Source organism: Sciurus carolinensis, chromosome 8 (assembly GCF_902686445.1).
Source record: "Sciurus carolinensis chromosome 8, mSciCar1.2, whole genome shotgun sequence".
NCBI classification, from domain to species: Eukaryota; Metazoa; Chordata; class Mammalia; order Rodentia; family Sciuridae; genus Sciurus; species Sciurus carolinensis.
In genome coordinates this window covers 94117660-94136722 of record NC_062220.1, presented here as the reverse complement: position 1 = coordinate 94136722, position 19063 = coordinate 94117660, and the positions used below count along the sequence as shown (strand labels likewise).

The 19063-nt window shown below is 34.5% G+C and overlaps 1 protein-coding gene across 1 annotated transcript in view; it reads left to right on the top strand.

Annotated features, from left to right (window-relative positions):
- The window catches only part of Herpud2 (HERPUD family member 2), a 48073-nt gene that overhangs the window by 17467 nt on the left and 11543 nt on the right, over positions 1–19063 (top strand). Inside the window, exons 3-4 of the mRNA XM_047562811.1 lie at positions 519–632; positions 3445–3590. Coding sequence (XP_047418767.1) covers positions 519–632; positions 3445–3590 — 260 coding nt within the window. The remainder of the gene's footprint in view (positions 1–518; positions 633–3444; positions 3591–19063) is intronic.

The following is a 19063-nucleotide window of genomic DNA, read 5'->3' as shown; positions in this document are numbered from 1 at the left end:
GTTTTTGACTTAAAAATTGGGCAAACACCAATAACAGCTAAAATTAAGACAAATGATACTATGATGAAGTTATTTGAATTTCTTTTATGGGTGCTAACTCTCAAGCATTTGAAATAGTTTCACTATTCAAAGTTGGTGGGCTTAAGCTTCATTGTGACTCTCAACCAGTTCTGATATTAAGGTGCTACTTGTTTTATATATTGAAAAAATAGATTGTGTTCATTCAACTTTACAGCATAGTTTGCTTTAAGACTGCTTGGAATGCAAAGTAATAATTTTTTAGTATAGCACTTACTGAGTACTTAGACCATTTTTCAAGCATGGAGAGAAAATATTGAATTCAAAAGACCCCTAAATATTAAGGTGGCAAACTTACCTTCAAATTACAAGTTTATTACTAATAACTGGCTAGACTAGAAAGGAAATGTAAATTTTAAGTATTTAAGCTTAGCTACTGACTTTATAAAATTATATTTTCTAGTACTCCCCTTTAAATATGTAATCTTCTTTAATTTTAGCAAGATGAGTATCATATGGTTCATCTAGTATGTACTTCTCGGACTCCTCCCAGTTCTCCAAAATCCAGCACCAATAGAGAAAGTCGGGAAGCATTGGCATCCAGCAGCAATTCTGTGAGTTGTTTTAGGAGGAGTAAACATCGAAGTTTTCTGATTCTCCTTCTTTGCCTCTCAAAATCTAAATGGAAAACAAAAATAGTTGGAGCCTGTGGGTTTTGAGATTGTGTTTTGAACAATTGGAATAAGGCATGTAAAATTTGTTTTTAGCGATCATAATACCCAGTGTTATCTTAAATCCTGTTTACTGTGAGTTATAATTTACTGAATGGCAGGTCATTAATCTCCACGAATTTAATTAATTACTGAAATACTCAGAAAACAGAATTATGATATGGTCATATAATCTAGACTTTCAAGCCAGTGAAATTTCAACAAATGTATCTAATATAATGTATCTAATAATAATGTAGTTTATTCAAGGTAGATTAAATTGTTTACATTTATAAATACCTTAAATCTTCTTAAAATAGAGTAAGTGGCCAAGGATTTTGAGTTTATTTTTATTTTATTTTAAATCACTGGATTTGGACATACTTTCAGACTATAGGGGAAGAAGTATTTAATGTACTTATTTATTTCAAACTTGCTTATTTATCTTCCTTTTTTTTTCCATCTGCCTAAAATTGTTTTGAAAATTTTTGTAATAGTTGAACTTTTCAATTTAGACAGTCTCTACAAATTTTAAAGACATTGGCGCTGATCTCTTTCTGTTAAATTATTTTTGATTTACCTTTAATGTTTATATGATACATTTGGGGCAAGAGGATTGAGATTAGTGGAAACTTGCTTTAAACTTCATAGGCAGGCAGTGAACTTTTATTTGGATAAGTATGCTTTACTTTTTATCAAGATTCTAGCCAAAACTTTTAAGGAAGGGATGAGTGGCAGGATAACTAGTTGAAGTATCTTCTGATACATACTAGTAAACTGCTTCTTTAAGAAACTAGGTTCTCCAGTTGCTATTTTTAATAATATAGCATGGTAAGTATTTTCTAGTATCAACCATGGGAATTTAGCTTACATTAAACTGAAGTATACTTTATTGGAAGACCGAAGGATCTTTATATGCTTCCTACCTTGATTATGATGAAGGGACAGATATTGGCATTGGCTTGGAGTTTTGTATGTAGTCTTGGATGAAGTTGTATTGCTTCCGTTTTTTGTTAGGAAAGAACCCTCTGATTTAATTGACTTATCTGGTAGTTCCTTAGCTATGATTTCATGTCATTAGTATGTATATTTATTTTGTTTCAGGGGGTTATGAAAATCTAAAAAATATCAAAGGAATGTTAAGTTGAATTGCCTTAAATTTTTCATGGCTCAGAACTTTCAGAGGGATTTAAAAATGTGTTAAAAAAATCTAATCATGAAAGAATTACCTAAAAGGCCAAAAATGACTAGTTCTGGCAAAATTAGGCCATTCTGATGAATGACTAGGATTTTCTTCTATTAACTATGTTAATAAATATCTTATCATGATGTTCCTTTATAATGAATATCTTATCATGATGTTCCTTCAGTGACAAATCTTTCCAAAAAGGCTTTCCAAGTTTATGTCCCAAAGAATTGGAGTCTTTATTTGGTATCTATTTTGTGTGAAGTAGCATCATTTTTTTAAATCTTTAAAAAAATTTTTAGTGCATTATAGTTATACATAATAGTGGAATTAATTTTGACATTTGTAAATGCATATAAGGTAGTTTTCTCCATTTTCATCCCCAGTACTTCCTTCTTTCCTCCCCTCTTTCCTCCCCCATTGCCTTCCTCTACTCTGTTGGTCTTCTGTTTACAAGGCACTGATTAGTGCATTATAGTTATATATAAAATTGAAAAGCTTTGTGATATATTCATACATGCACATAGCATAATTTGGTCAACTTCATTCCCCAGTTCTTTCCCTTTCCTTCCCCTCCCTCTCTGAAATAACTTCTTAAAGAAAGCTTTTGTTAGTTTTGCAAGAGATCTATGGGCTTGGGACCAAGACTTCTGTCAGTTGGAAGGCAGTACAGGTAAAATACAGTTTCAACAAACTTGAAAGGATGTTAAAACAACACTATACCCAGCTTTTACAAAAGTGACAAAACTATAATTTATGTAAAATGCAATTATGTTTTAAATTTACACAAGACACTTAATAAACTACTTTCAGCAAACTGGGGTGCTATTTTAGGCATTATATTGGTTAAGGTTATTGAATCAGTGAGTTACTGACATCATTTGAGCATGAGAATTAAAAACCCTGTTTGGTATCTTACCTATTTTGTAAAAAAAACTCTTTGTTAATGACATCTGTGAACTAAATAGACTTTTAGAACTGAAGGGAATTGAAAATCTGGTTCAATCTCATTTTCTGTAAGAAAGTAGAGACTGAGAGGTTAAGTGAATCTTTAAGGTTGTACTCTTTGTTAATGTCAGAGCTAGCATCAGGTTCTAGATCTCTGATTTCTATCCTCATCATGTTAAGCTAGTGTGTTACCAGTAGCATGCTATGCAGTACCTGGCACATAGTAACTGTTTAAATGACTAGTGATTAGTTAGATTTATTGAACACTTTCCTTGTGTTAAGCATCATGAAAGGAACTTGGCATGCATTAGTTTAATTCAAGAATGTGATATACAATTTTTGTTTATTATTATTCTGTTCCTTAGCTTTGTGCAGTTGATAAATGCATTTATATATATTGTTTTGTTAAGCAGTTTTAACTTTCTGACCTTTTTAGTCTTATTAAAATTGATACATATATTGGAACATTTCTAAAATTTATTTTGCAGAGGGAATTTATGAGTACATTTTTGGCATGTCTGTAATCTCATAATTGTAATAAATTAAATTTTCTTGAAAAAATAATTCCATTTTTGTTTATAGAGTTCAGATCATTCAGGATCAACAACTCCATCATCCAGTCAAGAAACTTTGTCTTTAGCTGCTGCATCTTCCTCAGAAGGATTGAGGCAGCGTACCCTTCCACAAGCACAAACGGACCCAGCACAATTTCCCTATGTAATGCAAGGGTAAGTGAAATTAGGTTGCTTGGACCACATTTTGAGTAGATAGGCCCCAGGTAACTAAGTTTTTTTTTTTCTTTTTTCTTTTTTTCTTTTTCTGACTCAGTTTCATTATAGAGTTACTCAGTTTAGTCTTTTGGGGAGAAGTTGGGTAAGGCGGGGTACTTGTGAGAGTAAGGATCTGCAGTCTGTTTTTAAAAAGCCCTACTTGGATCGTCCAGGCTTAGGAACTACTGGGGTAGAGTAAAAACCACCCTGGCTTATAAGGATATATGATCCTTGCATGTTATTTTGAATTACTGTATTGAGCATTCTATAGGGAGTTTTTTCTCAAGGGGCTTACTATGGCTACCTCATGTTTAACAATTACATCAGGCCTCTTGAGTTTGGCAGTTCCATAGGAAATGCAGCCAACAGCCACGGGGTAAAAGCACATCTTTCGGACATATCAGAGAATAGGATCTTAGAAAATATAGTTTGAACCTCAGTTGTGTCAAAAGCAGATACCTTATTAGGATACTTTCATTTATTTTTTGAAGTAAAGGAAATGTAAATTACAAGTAGTGATGACTGTTCTGCATTGCACATGAAACCATGGGGCTGTAGTATATGGCACTGGTCCAGGTTTATGTTGGTAAGCGAGAAATGGCTAGGAACCCAGAATGGTAAAGGAGCTGATGGAACAAGGACTGCTATGCTGAATAGGATAGCATGAACATTCAGGTACCTTTTACTTAGAACTTTTATCTTAATTCATTTATTGATATAGAAGAATAAAGCTGAATATGTAGCAAAATATAAGAAAACTCATTTGTCTCATATTTCTTCAGTATAAAGCCTTTCTTATCAAAGTAAGTATTTAGATGAGCCTGGTTATAGACTTTTATAAGGCACTATGAAAATACCTTTGTTTTTAGAATATGATAACTATAAACCAAAACTTAGTTATTTGTAACAGGCAGTGTTCTTAGAATTTACATTATGAAACAGTAGCTTACAGTACTTTGTCTTATGATAGTGATTCCTTTCCTTTCTTTTTTGCAGAGTAAGACAGTTCAGTTCCTCTTAACTATACAGATGATTTTATTTAGTATAGCAATGGAAGGAGTGTTAAAAATAAGCCTTGAAGAATATATTATGACATTAATAGTGGTTATCTCTGGATGATAAGATTTTAAATTTTTTCATACTTATTTATCTTATAATAAACAAAACAAAACTTGTAAGATAGCAGACCTTCAGAATAAGACATTTCTGTGAAAGATTAGAAGTGTTTCTAAACGAGGTTGTTGGGGAAATCAGTCTACAGGACAGAAAAAGATTCAGCTAATAGAGGTATTACTATTTTTTTAGCTTTTAATGAAGTTTATTTTTAAATTTGTTCTTTTTGTATATACATGACAGTAGAGTGCATTATACATTTATGGAGTCTAACTTATCCTAGTTAGGATTCCATTCCTGTGGTTGTACATGATGTGGAGTTTCATTGGTCATGTATTCATATATGAACATAGGAAAGTTATATCCAATTTATTCTGTTGTCATTCCTATTCCCATCCCCCTCCATTTCCTTTATTCCCCTTTGTCTAATCTAGTGAACTTCTATTTTTCCCCACCCTCCCCCCTTGCATTGTGTGTTAGCATCTACATATCAGAGAGAACATTTGGCCTTTGGTGTTTTGGGATTGACTTATTTCACTTAGCAAGATAGTCTCCAGTTCCATCCATTTACTGGCAAATGCCATAATTTCATTCTTTATGGTTGAATAATAATCCATTGTGTATATATACAACATTTTCTTTATTCATTCATTTGTTGAAGGGTACTTAGCTTTGTTATTGTGAATTGAGCTGCTGTAAACATTGATGTGGCAGCGTCACTATAGTATGCTGATTTTAAGTCCTTTGGGTATATACCAAGAAGTGGAATAATGGGTCAAATGATGATTTCATTTCAAGTTTTCTGAAGAATCTCTATATTGCTTTCCATAGTGGTTGCACCAGTTTGTAGTCCCACCAGTAATGTTATGAATGTACCTTTTTTCCCCACATCCTCACAACATTTATTGTTACTTGTATTCTTGATAATTGCCATTCTAATTGGAGTGAGATGGAATCTTAGTGTACTTGTAATTTACATTTCCGTAACTGCTAGAGATGTTGACATTTTTTCATATATTGGTTGACCATTAAATAAACCTTAAATTATATAATTGACCTAAAACTATACTACAGAGCTATAATAACAAAAATGGCATGGTATTGGCATAGAAACAGACATGAAGACCAATGGAACAGAATAGAAGATGCAGAGACAACCCACATGTATACAGTTATCACATACTAGACAAAGGTGCCATAAACATACAGTAGAGAAAAGATAACTTCTTCAACAAATGGTGCTGGGAAAACTGGAAATCCATATGTAGTAGAATGAAATTTAACCCCTCTCACCCTGCATAAAACTCGAAGTAGATCAAGGACCTAGGCATTATACCAGAGACATTGTGCCTACTAGAAGAAAAGGTAGGCCCAACTATCCATCATGTTGGCCTATGAAACATATTCCTCAACAAGACTTCTGAAGCTCAAGAAGTAAAATCAAGAATCAATAAATGGGATGGTATCAAACTAAAAGCTTCCTCATAGCAAAGGAAACAATCAAGAACGTGAAGAGAGATCCTGGAGAATGGGAGAAAATCTTTGCAACCTGCACCTTATATAGAGCATTAATCTCCAGGGCATACAAAGAATTCAAAAAACTTACCACCAAAAAACCCCAAATAACCCAATCAATAGATGAGCAAAGGAAATAAACAGGCATTTCCTAGAAGAAGAAGTGCAAATGGTCATAAAGGTATTGTTAAATGGATTAGAAAAATCTGAAGTAGTGTTTATTTTGCCAGAAGAGAGGGGAAAAATAGTGAGCAACAAAACTGTTCACTTAGAGACTCTCTTTGAGCTTCACTTAGGGAGTTTATTGCTAGATAAATAATATTGGATTTTTAGTCAGCAGGGCAGTATTGTTTAGTGTTTGAACAGATGCTGGAGCCAGGCAGTTTGGTTTGAATCCAGGACATGTTCATTCACTACATAAGCTAGTCTTTTCCCTACTGTACTTCAGTTTATTCATTACTTGGAGGATAATAGTACTTATGGGATTTCTATATGGATTAAAAGAATTAGTGGATGTCAAGTGGTTAAAACAGTAATAAGTGCATAGTGATGTGTTAGCAACTACTTATAAATTCATCCATCCTTGTAGGTGAGTATTGGACAACCATTCAGCAAACAATTTGGGCATTTTGTGTGCCTGGTGCACTAAAGCATTCAGATGAATGAATGCCAGTGCTAGGTGCTGGAGAATAGGACTTTGGAGAGAATACTTTGATTTACAAAATAATTGATAAGAAAGTTCAAGAAATATGTTATTTAGTTCAACAGTGAACATGTTTTGACTGTATAGTTGTCATTTTTTACTAATGAAGACTTTATATCTTTAAATTTTGTATAATACAGTCCTAGCCTTAAATATGCTAAAGCGGTAATTTGGTGACCTTGAATAATTCATTATCAAAATAAAAGCTCTCTCCATTTTCAAATTCCAGTACAGTTTATATTAATTAGTTGGCATGTGTTTTCCATCTTGTAGGTTAATATTCTCAATCTTCTGTGAGTTTGTTAAAATTGCTGATTCCTGTTCCTTCTTGCTGAGGTTTTGAATTGCTAGTTTTGGGATGGTTCTCAAGAATCTGCCAAGCTAACAAGACTCTGAGAACTTCACTTTGAGAAATCCTAATGTAGGGGATTAGTCGTCTCTTCAGCTCATGAGGAAACATGAGAAGGGCATAGCAGGACTGCACATCACCATACTGTCCATTTACAAAGTCACATTTATAAATCTGACTTTTTTGACTCATTCTGTTGTGCTATCACATTTATTTATCTTAACTCTAAAAATTGCTGACTGGTTTATAGAATAATCAACTTTATATATTCAGTTTTTCTCTCTGAAATGGTAATAGCCTTGTTTTATAATAAAATTGAAAACCTACTCATACTGTTAGGGTTTAAATAGGAGGTATCCCCAAAAATTTATGTGTGAGACAATGCAGGAATGTTTGGAGGTAAAATGATTATATTATGGAAGCTGTAACCTAATTGGTGAATTAATTCTGATGGGTTAATAATTTGAATTAATTAATGGGTGATAACTGGCAGGTAGTGTGTGTCTGTAGAAGTAGGTCATTGGGGACTTGCTTTTGGGAATTATATTCCTCCTGGCTTCTTGCACTCAGGCTCTTTCTGCTTCTTTTTTTTTTTTTTAATCTTTATTTATATTTTTATGTGGTGCTGAGGATCAAACCCAGTGCCTCTCACATGCGAGGCAAGCGCTCTACCACTGAGCTACAGTGCCAGCCCAAAATATCTTTCTTTCTTTTCTTTTTTCTTTCTTTCTTTAATTTATTTATTATTTATTTATTTATTTGTGTGTGTGTGTGTGTGTGTGTGTGTGTGCGCGCTGGGGATTGAACTCATAGCCTTGTGCTTGTGAGGCAAGCACCCTGTCAACTGAGCTATATCTCCAGCCTCTTTCTGCTTCTTGACTGTCATGAATTGAGCAGCTTTCCTCTACCTTGCCCTTCTGCCATGTTCTGCCTTACCTTAGGTCCAGAGCTGTGGAATTGGCCAACCATGGACTAAACCTCTGAAACCATGAGCTAGAATAAACTTTTCCTCTTCTAAGTTGTTCTGGTCAGGCATTTTGATCATAGTGATGAAAAGCTAACATATATATATATATGTCCTTCTGTGTTGTCTGATTTTTTTAAAGTAAAAATTGCTTGAAGCCACCACTTAAAAATAGCTGCTACTTACATTTTTATAAATATTTTTCCAAACACTTTTTTCTCTGTCTACTTGTTCAATGAAAATATGATTTCTATTCTGTTTTATAAATTCTTTTAAAATAACATAGCCTGAACATATTTTCAGATAAATATAAATCTGTAGCATTTAAAGTTTGTTTTTTCATTTTCTGGATGTATTAATTTATTTACTTTTCTATTGATGGAAATTATATTCATTGGTTTTGCTGTTTGATAACTTCAAAATCTCAGTGGCATACAAGAAAACACTTTACTTTTCTTGCTCCCAGGTCTGTAAGTCACCAGGACAACTTTGCTTTAGGCTGTAGGTTGAGTTCAATTCTGTTTCATGTTACTCCTTCTCTTTGAATCAGTAATTCTCTAGAACATGTACTTTTCATGGTAAATGACAAACACAAGAAGGCAAACTAACCCCTGAGCATATTCAAAGCCTTATATGTGTCACATGTATTAACACTGATTGTTCAAAAGCAAGTCACACAGTTACTCATTAGCATTGGGGTGGTCAGGTATTACAAAGTGCTGTGCTAGAAAATGCTTAACAGCTGTCATTTCTGCAGGAAACAATAAGCCCTGGATTTCCTGATTTCTGTGGTGTAAATACTCTTACCATGGCCAATTTCAAGACACCAAGGTTTGACTCACAAAATTCCTGAACTTTAACCATCAACTCTTGTGAGCCAGTGTGCGTCAGCACTTGTCACTTTTGCCACAGTGTGGCAGAAAGTTTGCATGTGTGATTCTGTTATCAAACAATGAATAATTGAGGCAGTTGTCTAACAGAAATGTTTGGGTTATCTTTTTCCTACTAAACATCACTGAAATCAACATTCTTAGGTATGCTCATAACTTTAGGATGTACGGTGAGAGGGGGATTTCCTGAGTGAAAGTGTTCTTAAGACTTTTTGAGGCCCTTAAAGATGATTGTAAATGAGATATTCTATTTATTTTTTGCTTGATATTTTTCTTTAAGCATAAAATGCTTACATAGAATTTTAAAATTTATCACCCTTGTGCAATGATTTCAATTCTGAAATACTAAGTTCAATTAGTTTGTTGTATTTTTTTTTTTTGCTGATATTGTCTTTTAGTTAACATTTTCTGAATTTTTGAAATTCAAATTTTTTTTCTATAGGTTTTAAATTTGAAGGGTAGCTTTCAGGGATAAAAATATCTTATTTTTTAAGGAATTTGTGCCATGGTTCTCATGTTTTTCATGTGAGGTGAAATCAAATGCCAAGATTTTTATCTTTTATAATTAACAATTTTTTTATTCTCAAATTTTTTTAAAAATTCAGTATGAAAAACTGATATTTATTTATTTAATTTATTTATTTTTTATTATTTTATTGTAAACAAATGGGATACATGTTTCTCTGTTTGTACATGGCGTAAAGGCATACCATTTGTGTAATCATAAATTTACATAGAGTAATGCTGTTTGATTCATTTAGTTATTTTTTCCCTTCCGCCCACCCCTCCCACCCCTCTTTTCCCTCTATACAGTCCTTCCTTCCTCCATTCTTGCCCCCCTCCCTAACCCTAACTCTAACCCTAACACTAACCCCTCCCACCCTCCATTATGTGTCATCATCCACTTATTAGCGATATCATTCTTCCTTTGGTTTTTTGAGATTGGCTTATCTCACTTAGCATGATATTTTCCAATTTCATCCATTTGCCTGCAAATGCCATAATTTTATCATTCTTTATGGCTGAGTAATATTCCATTGTATATATATACCACAGTTTCTTTATCCATTCATCAATTGAAGGACATCTAGGTTGGTTCCACAATCTGGCTATTGTGAACTGAGCAGCTATGAACATTGATGTGGCTGTATCTCTGTAATATGCTGATTTTAAGTCCTTTGGGTATAGGCCAAGGAGTGGGATAGCTGGGTCAAATGGTGGTTCCATTCCAAGTTTTCTAAGGAGTCTCCACACTGCTTTCCAGAGTGGCTGCACTAATTTGCAGCCCCACCAGCAATGTATGAGTGTACCTTTCTCCCCACATCCTCGTCAACACCTGTTGTTGCTTGTGTTCTTGATAATCGCCATTCTAATTGGGGTGAGATGGAATCTTAGGGTGGTTTTGATTTGCATTTCTCTTATTACTAGAGATGTTGAACATTTTTCCATATGTTTGTTGATTGTTTGTAGGTCTTCTTCTGTGAAGTGTCTGTTCATATCCTTAGCCCATTTGTCGATTGGATTATTGCATTCTTGGTGTAGAGTTTTTTGAGTTCTTTATAGATTCTGGAGATTAGTGCTCTGTCTGAAGTATGATTGGCAAAGATTTTCTCCCACTCTGTAGGCTCTTTCTTTGCATTGCTGATAGTTTCCTTTGCTAAGAGAAAGCTTTTTAGTTTGAATCTATCCCAGTTGTTGATTCTTGCTTTTATTTCTTGTGCTATGGGAGTCCTGTTGAGGAAGTCTGATCCTAAGCCAACAAGTTGAAGCTCTGGACCTACTTTTTCTTCTATAAGATGCAAGGTCTCTGGTCTGATTCCGAGGTCCTTTATCCATTTTGAGTTTAGTTTCATGCATTATGAGAGATATGGGTTTAGTTTCATTCTGTTGCATATGGATTTCCAATTCTCTCAGCACCATTTGTTGAAGAGGCTATCTTTTCTCCATTGCATATTTTTGGCCCCTTTGTCTAGTATGAGAAAATTGTATTTATTTGGGTTTGTGTCCATGTCCTCTATTCTGTACCATTGATCCACCTTTCTATTTTGGTACCAATACCATGCCGTTTTTGTTACTATTGCTTTGTAGTAGAGTTGAAGATCGGGTATTGCGATACCCCCTGCTTCACTCTTTTACCGAGGATTGCTTTAGATATTCTGGGTTTTTTATTCTTCCAGATGAATTTCATAATTTCTTGCTCTATTTCTGTAAGGTACATCATTGGGATTTTAATTGGAATTGCATTGAATCTGTATAGCACTTTTGGTAGTATGGCCATTTTGACAATATTAATTCTTCCTATCCAAGAACATGGGAGATCTTTCCATCTTCTGAGGTTTTCTTTAATTTCTTTCTTCAGTGTTCTGTAGTTCTCATTGTAGAGGTCTTTCACCTCTTTTGTGAGATTGATTCTCAAGTATTTTATTTTTTTCGATGCTATTGTGAATGGGGTAGTTTTCCTAATTTCTCTTTCTGAAGATTCATCACTTATGTATAAAAATGCCTTAGATTTATGTGCATTGATCTTATATCCTGCTACTTTACTGCATTCACTTATGAGATCTAAAAGTTTTCTGGTGGAATTTCCAGGTTCCTCTAAATATATAATCATGTCGTCAGCGAACAGGGATAGTTTGAGTTCTTCTTTTCCTATTCGTATCCCTTTAATTTCTTTGGTTTGTCTAATTGCTCTGGCTAGAGTTTCAAGGACGATGTTGAATAGAAGTGGTGAAAGAGGGCATCCCTGCCTTGTTCCAGTTTTTAGGGGGAATGCTTTCAGTTTTTCACCATTTAGAATGATATTGGCCATGGGCTTAGCATAGATGGCCTTTACAATGTTAAGGAATGTTCCCACTCTCCCTATTTTTTCTAGTGTTTTGAGCATAAAGGGGTGCTGTATTTTATCAAATGCTTTTTCTGCATCTATTGAAATAATCATGTGATTCTTGACTTTAAGTCTGTTGATATGGTGAATTACATTTATTGATTTCCTGATATTGAACCAACCTTGCATCCCTGGGATGAAACCCACTTGATCATGGTGCACTATCTTTTTAATATGTTTTTGTATGTGATTTGCTAAAATTTTGTTGAGAATTTTTGCGTCGATGTTCATTAAGGATATTGGTCTGAAATTTTCTTTCCTCGATGTGTCTCTGTCTGGTTTAGGTATCAGGGTGATATTGGCTTCATAAAACGAGTTTGGGAGGGTTCCCTCCTCTTCTATTTTATGGAATACTTTGAGAAGTATTGGAATGAGCTCTTCTTTAAAGGTTTTGTAGAACTCGGCTGAAAACCCATCTGGTCCCGGACTTTTCTTTGTTGGTAGGCTTTTGATGACTTTATCTATTTCATTACTTGAAATTGGTCTATTTAAATTGTGTATGTCTTCCTCATTCAGTTTAGGCAATTCATATGTCTCTAGAAACCTGTTGATGTCTTCGAAATTTTCTATTTTGTTGGAGTATAGATTTTCAAAATAGCTTGTAATTATATTTTGTATTTCAGTCGTGTGTGTTGTAATGTTTCCTTGTTCATTCCGAATTTTAGTAATTTGAGTTTTCTCCCTCTTTCTCTTTGTTAGTGTCGCTAAGGGTTTATCAATTTTGTTTATTTTTTCAAAGAACCAACTATTTATTTTGTCAATTTTTTGTATTGTTTCTTTTGTTTCAATTTCGTTGATTTCAGCTCTGAGTTTAACTATTTCCTGTCTTCTACTACTTTTGGTCTTGGTTTGTTCTTCTTTTTCTAGGGCTAGGAGCTGTAGTGTTAGGTTGCTTATTTGTTGAGTTTTACCTCTTTTATTAAATGCGCTCCATGAAATAAATTTTCCTCTAAGTACTGCTTTCATAGTGTCCCACAGATTTTGATATGTTTCTTTGTTCTCATTTACCTCTAAGAATTTTTTAATTTCCTTCCTAATATCTTCTGTTATCCATTCATCATATAATAGCATATTGTTTAATCTCCAGGTGTTGGACTGTATGGTTTCTTTGTTCAATTTTTGTTTGGAAGATCTGTCCAGTGGTGAGAGAGGCGTGTTAAAATCACCTAGTATTATTGTGTTACGGTCTATTTGGTTTCTTAAATTGAGAAGGATTTGTTTGACATACATGGATGAGCCACTGTTTGGGGCATAGATGTTTATGATTGTTATATCTTGCTGATTTATGCTTCCCTTAAGCAGTATGAAATGTCCTTCTTTATCCCTTCTGACTAACTTTGGCTTGAAGTCCACATTATCTGAAATGAGGATGGATACTCCAGCTTTTTTGCTGAGTCCATGTGCATGGTATGTTTTTCCCCATCCTTTCACCTTTAGTCTATGGGTATCTCTTTCTATGGATGAGTCTCTTGCAGGCAACATATTGTTGGATCTTTCTTTTTAATCCAATCTGCCAGTCTGCGTCTTTTGATTGATGAATTCAGGCCATTAACATTCAGGGTTATTATTGAGATATGATTTTTTTTATTATTATTATTTTTTTATTATTATTATTTTTTTTTTTTTTTATTTTTTATTGTGAACAAATGGGATACATGTTCTTTCACTGTTTGTACATAGAGTAAAGGCATACCATTTGTGTAATCATACGTTTACATAGGGTGATGTTGGTTGATTCATTCTGTTATTTTTTTTCCCCTTCCCCCCACCCCTCCCATCCCTCTTTTCCCTCTATACAGTCCTTCCTTCCCCCATTCTTGCCCCCCTCCCTAACCCTCACTCTAACCCTAAAACTAACCCCTCCCACACCCCATTATGTATCATCATCCACTTATCAGCGAGATCATTCTTCCTTTGGTTTTTTGAGATTGGCTTATCTCACTTAGCATGATATTCTCCAATTTCGTCCATGGGATACATGTTGTTTCTCTATTTGTACATGGAGTCAAGGCATACCATTTGTGTAATCATACGTTTACATAGGGCAATGATGTTTGATTCATTATTTTTTTTCCCTTCCCCCCACCCCTGCCACCCCTCTTTTCCCTCTATACAGTCCTTCTTTCCTTCATTCTTACCACACTCCTTATCCCTAACCCTAAACCTAACCCTAAACCTAATGCTAACCCTTCCCACCCCCCAATATATGTCCTCATCCGCTTATCAGCGAGATCATTCGTCCTTTAGTTTTTTGAGATTGGCTTATCTCACTTAGCATGATATTCTCCAATTTCATCCGTTTGCCTGCAAATGCCATAATTTTATCATTCTTCATTGCGGAGTAATTCCATTGTATATATATGCCACAGTTTCTTTATCCATTCATCAACTGATGGGCATCTAGGTTGGTTCCACAATCTGGCTATGGTGAATTGAGCAGCAATGAACATTGATGTGGCTGTATCTCTGTAGTATGCTGATTTTAAGTCCTTTGGGTATAGGCCAAGGAGTGGGATAGCTGGGTCAGATGGTGGTTCCATTCCGAGCTTTCTGAGGAGTCTCCACACTGCTTTCCAGAGTGGCTGCACTAATTTGCAGCCCCACCAGCAATGTATGAGTGTTCCTTTTTCACCACATCCTTGCCAACACCTATTGTTGCTTGTGTTCTTGATAATCGCCATTCTAATTGGGGTGAGATGAAATCTTAGGGTAGTTTTGATTTGCATTTCCCTTATTACTAGGATGTTGAACATTTTTTCATATATCTGTTGATTGCTGTACATCTTCTTCTGTGAAGTGTCTGTTCATTTCCTTAGCCCATTTGTTGATTGGATTATTTGTATTCTTCGTGTAGAATTTTTTGAGTTCTTTATAGATTGTGGAAATTAGCGCTCTATCTGAAGTATGAGTGGCAAAGATATTCTCCCACTCTGTAGGCTCTCTCTTCATATTGCTGATAGTTTGCTTCGCTGAGAGAAAGCTTTTTAGTTTGAATCTATCCCAGTTGTTGATTCTTGCTTTTATTTCTTGTGCTATGGGAGTCCTGATAAGGAAGTCTGATCCTAAGCCAACAAGTTGAAGATTTGGACCTACTTTTTCTTCTATAAGATGCAGGGTCTCTGGTCTGATTCCGAGGTCCTTGATCCATTTTGAGTTGAGTTTTGTGTAGGGTGAGAGACAGGGGTTTAATTTCATTCTGTTGCATATGGTTTTCCAGTTTTCCCAGCACCATTTGTTGAAGAGGCTATCTTTTCTCCGTTGCATATTTTTGGACCCTTTGTCTAGTATAAGAAAATTGTATTTATTTGGGTTTGTTTGTGTCCATGTCCTCTATTCTTTACCATTGATCTACCTGTCTATTTTGGTACCAATACTATGCGGTTTTTGTTACTATTGCTTTGTAGTAGAGTTGAAGATCTGGTATTGCAATACCCCCTGCTTCGTTCTTGCTACTTAGGATTGCTTTAGCTATTCTAGGTTTTTTATTCTTCCAGATGAATTTCATAATTTCTTGCTCTATTTCTGTAAGGTACATCATTGGGATTTTAATTGGAATTGCATTGAATCTGTATAGCACTTTTAGTAGTATGGCCATTTTGACAATATTAATTCTTCCTATCCAAGAACATGGGAGGTCTTTCCATCTTCTAAGGTTTTCTTTAATTTCTTTCTTTAGTGTTCTGTAGTTCTCATTGTAGAGGTCTTTCACCTCTTTTGTGAGATTGATTCCCAAGTATTTTATTTTTTTCAAAGCTATTGTGAATGGGGTAGTTTTCCTAATTTCTCTTTCTGAAGATTCATCGCTTATGTATAGAAATGCTTTAGATTTATGTGCATTGATCTTATATCCTGCTACTTTACTGAATTCACTTATGAGATCTAACAGTTTTCTGGTGGAATTTCCTGGTTCCTCTAAGTATACAATCATATCATCAGCCAATTGGGATAGTTTGAGTTCTTCTTTTCCTATTCGTATCCCTTTAATTTCTTTGGACTGTCTAATTGCTCTGGCTAGAGTTTCAAGGACGATATTGAATAGAAGTGGTGAAAGAGGGCATCCCTGCCTTGTTCCAGTTTTTAGAGGGAATGCTTTCAGTTTTTTACCATTTAGAATAATATTAGCCATAGGCTTAGCGTAGATGGCCTTTACAATGTTAAGGAATGTTCCCACTATCCCTATTTTTTCTAGTGTTTTGAGCATGAAGGGATGCTGTATTTTATCAAATGCTTTTTCTGCATCTATTGAAATAATCATGTGATTCTTGACTTTAAGTCTATCGATATGGTGAATTACATTTATTGATTTCCGAATGTTGAACCAACCTTGCATCCCTGGGATGAAACCCACTTGATCATGGTGCACTATCTTTTTAATATGTTTTTGTATGTGATTTGCTAAAATTTTGTTGAGAATTTTTGCGTCGATGTTCATTAAGGATATTGGTCTGAAATTTTCTTTCCTCGATGTGTCTCTGTCTGGTTTAGGTATCAGGGTGATATTGGCTTCACAGAATGAGTTTGGGAGGGTTCCCTCCTCTTCTATTTTATGGAATACTTTGAGAAGTATTGGAATGAGCTCTTCTTTAAAGGTTTTGTAGAACTCGGCTAAGAACCCATCTGGTCCTGGACTTTTCTTTGTTGGTAGGCTTTTGATGACTTCATCTATTTCATTACTTGAAATTGGTCTATTTAAATTGTGTATGTCCTCCTCGTTGAGTTTAGGCAATTCATATGTCTCTAGAAACCTGTTGATGTCTTCGAAATTTTCTATTTTGTTGGAGTATAGATTTTCAAAATAGCTTCTAATTATGTTTTGTATTTCAGTCGTGTCTGTTGTAATGTTTCCTTGTTCATTCCGAATTTTAGTGATTTAGGTTTTCTCTCGTCTTCTCTTTGTTAGTGTGGCTAAAGGTTTATCAATTTTGTTTATTTTTTCAAAGAACCAACTATTTATTTTGTCAATTTTTTGTATTGTTTCTTTTGTTTCAATTTCGTTGATTTCAGCTCTGAGTTTAACTATTTCCTGTCTTCTACTACTTTTGGTATTGGTCTGTTCTTTTTCTAGGGCTTTGAGCTGTAGTGTTAGGTTGTTTATTTTTTGAGTTTTACTTGTTTTATTGAATGTGCTCCATGAAATAAATCTTCCTCTAAGTACTGCTTTCATAGTGTCCCAGAAATTTTGATATGATGTTTCTTTGTTCTCGTTTACCTCTAAGAATTTTTTAATTTCCTTCCTAATATCTTTTGTTATTCATTCATCATATAATAGCATATTGTTTAATCTCCAGGTGTTGGAGTAGTTTCTGTTTTTTACTCTTTCATTTATTTCTAACTTCAATCCATTATGATCTGATAGAATATAAGGTAGTGTCTCTATCTTCTTGTATTTGCTGACATTAGCTTTGTGGCATAATATATGGTCTATTTTAGAGAAGGATCCATGTGCTGCTGAGAAGAAAGTGTATTCGCTCTTGGTTGGATGGTATATTATATAAATGTCTGTTAAGTCTAAATTATTGATTGTGTTATTGAGCTGTATGGTTTCTTTGTTCAATTTTTGTTTGGAAGATCTGTCCAGTTGTGAGAGAGGCGTGTTAAAATCACCTAGTGTTATTGTGTTATGGTCTATTTGGTTTCTAAAATTGAGAAGGATTTGTTTGACATACATGGATGAGCCACTGTTTGGGGCATAGATGTTTATGATTGTTATATCTTGCTGATTTATGCTTCCCTTAAGCAGTATGAAATGTCCTTCTTTATCCCTTCTGACTAACTTTGGCTTGAAGTCCACATTATCTGAAATGAGGATGGATACTCCAGCTTTTTTGCTGAGTCCATGTGCATGGTATGTTTTTCCCCATCCTTTCACCTTTAGTCTATGGGTATCTCTTTCTATGGGTGAGTCTCTTGCAGGCAACATATTGTTGGATTTTTCTTTTTAATCCAATCTGCCAGTCTACGTCTTTTGATTGATGAATTCAGGCCATTAACATTCAGGGTTATTATTGAGATATGATTTGTATTCCCGGTCATTTGGTTCATATTTAAAATTTTATTTATTTATTTATTTATTTTTTGACACATCTTGGTTCCTCCTTTATTTGACAGTTCCTTTAGGATAATTCCTCCCTTTGCTGATTTGCTTCTTTTTTTTTTATTTCTTCCTCATGAAATATTTTGCCGAGAATGTTCTGTAATGCTGGCTTTCTTTTTGTAAATTCTTTTAGCTTTTGTTTATCATGGAAAGATTTTATTTCATCGTCAAGTTTGAAGGTAAGCTTTGCTGGGTATAAGATTCTTGGTTGGCATCCATTTTCTTTCAGAGCTTGAAAAATGTTGTTCCAGGCCCTTCTAGCTTTTAGGGTCTGGATTGAAAAATCTGCTGATATCCGTATTGGTTTCCCCCTGAATGTAATTTGGTTCTTTTCTCTCACAGCCTTTAAAATTCTCTCTTTATTTTGTATGTTAGGTATTTTCATTATAATGTGCCTTGGTGTGGGTCTGTTGTAATTTTGTGTATTTGGAGTCCTATAAGCCTCTTGAACTTGATTTTCCATTTCATTCTTCAGATTTGGGAAATTTTCTGATATTATTTCATTGAATAGATTGTTCATTCCTTTGGTTTGTTTCTCTAAGCCTTCCTCAATCCCAATAATTCTCAGATTTGGCCTTTTCATGATATCCCATAGTTCTTGCATATTCTGTTCATGATTTCTTACCATCTTCTCTGTTTGTTCAACTTTGTTTTCGAGGTTAAATATTTTGTGTTCAATATCTGAAGTTCTGTCTTCCAGGTGTTCTATCCTATTGGTTATGCTTTCTGTGGAGTTCTTAATTTGGTTTATTGTTTTCTTCATTTCGAGGATTTCTGTTTGGTTTTTTTCAATATCTCTAACTCTTTATTGAAATGATCTTTTGCTTCCTGAATTTGCTCTGTTAACTGTCGATTGGTGCTATCATTCAATGCCTGCATTTGCTCTTTCATCTCATCATTCAATGCCTGCATTTGCTCT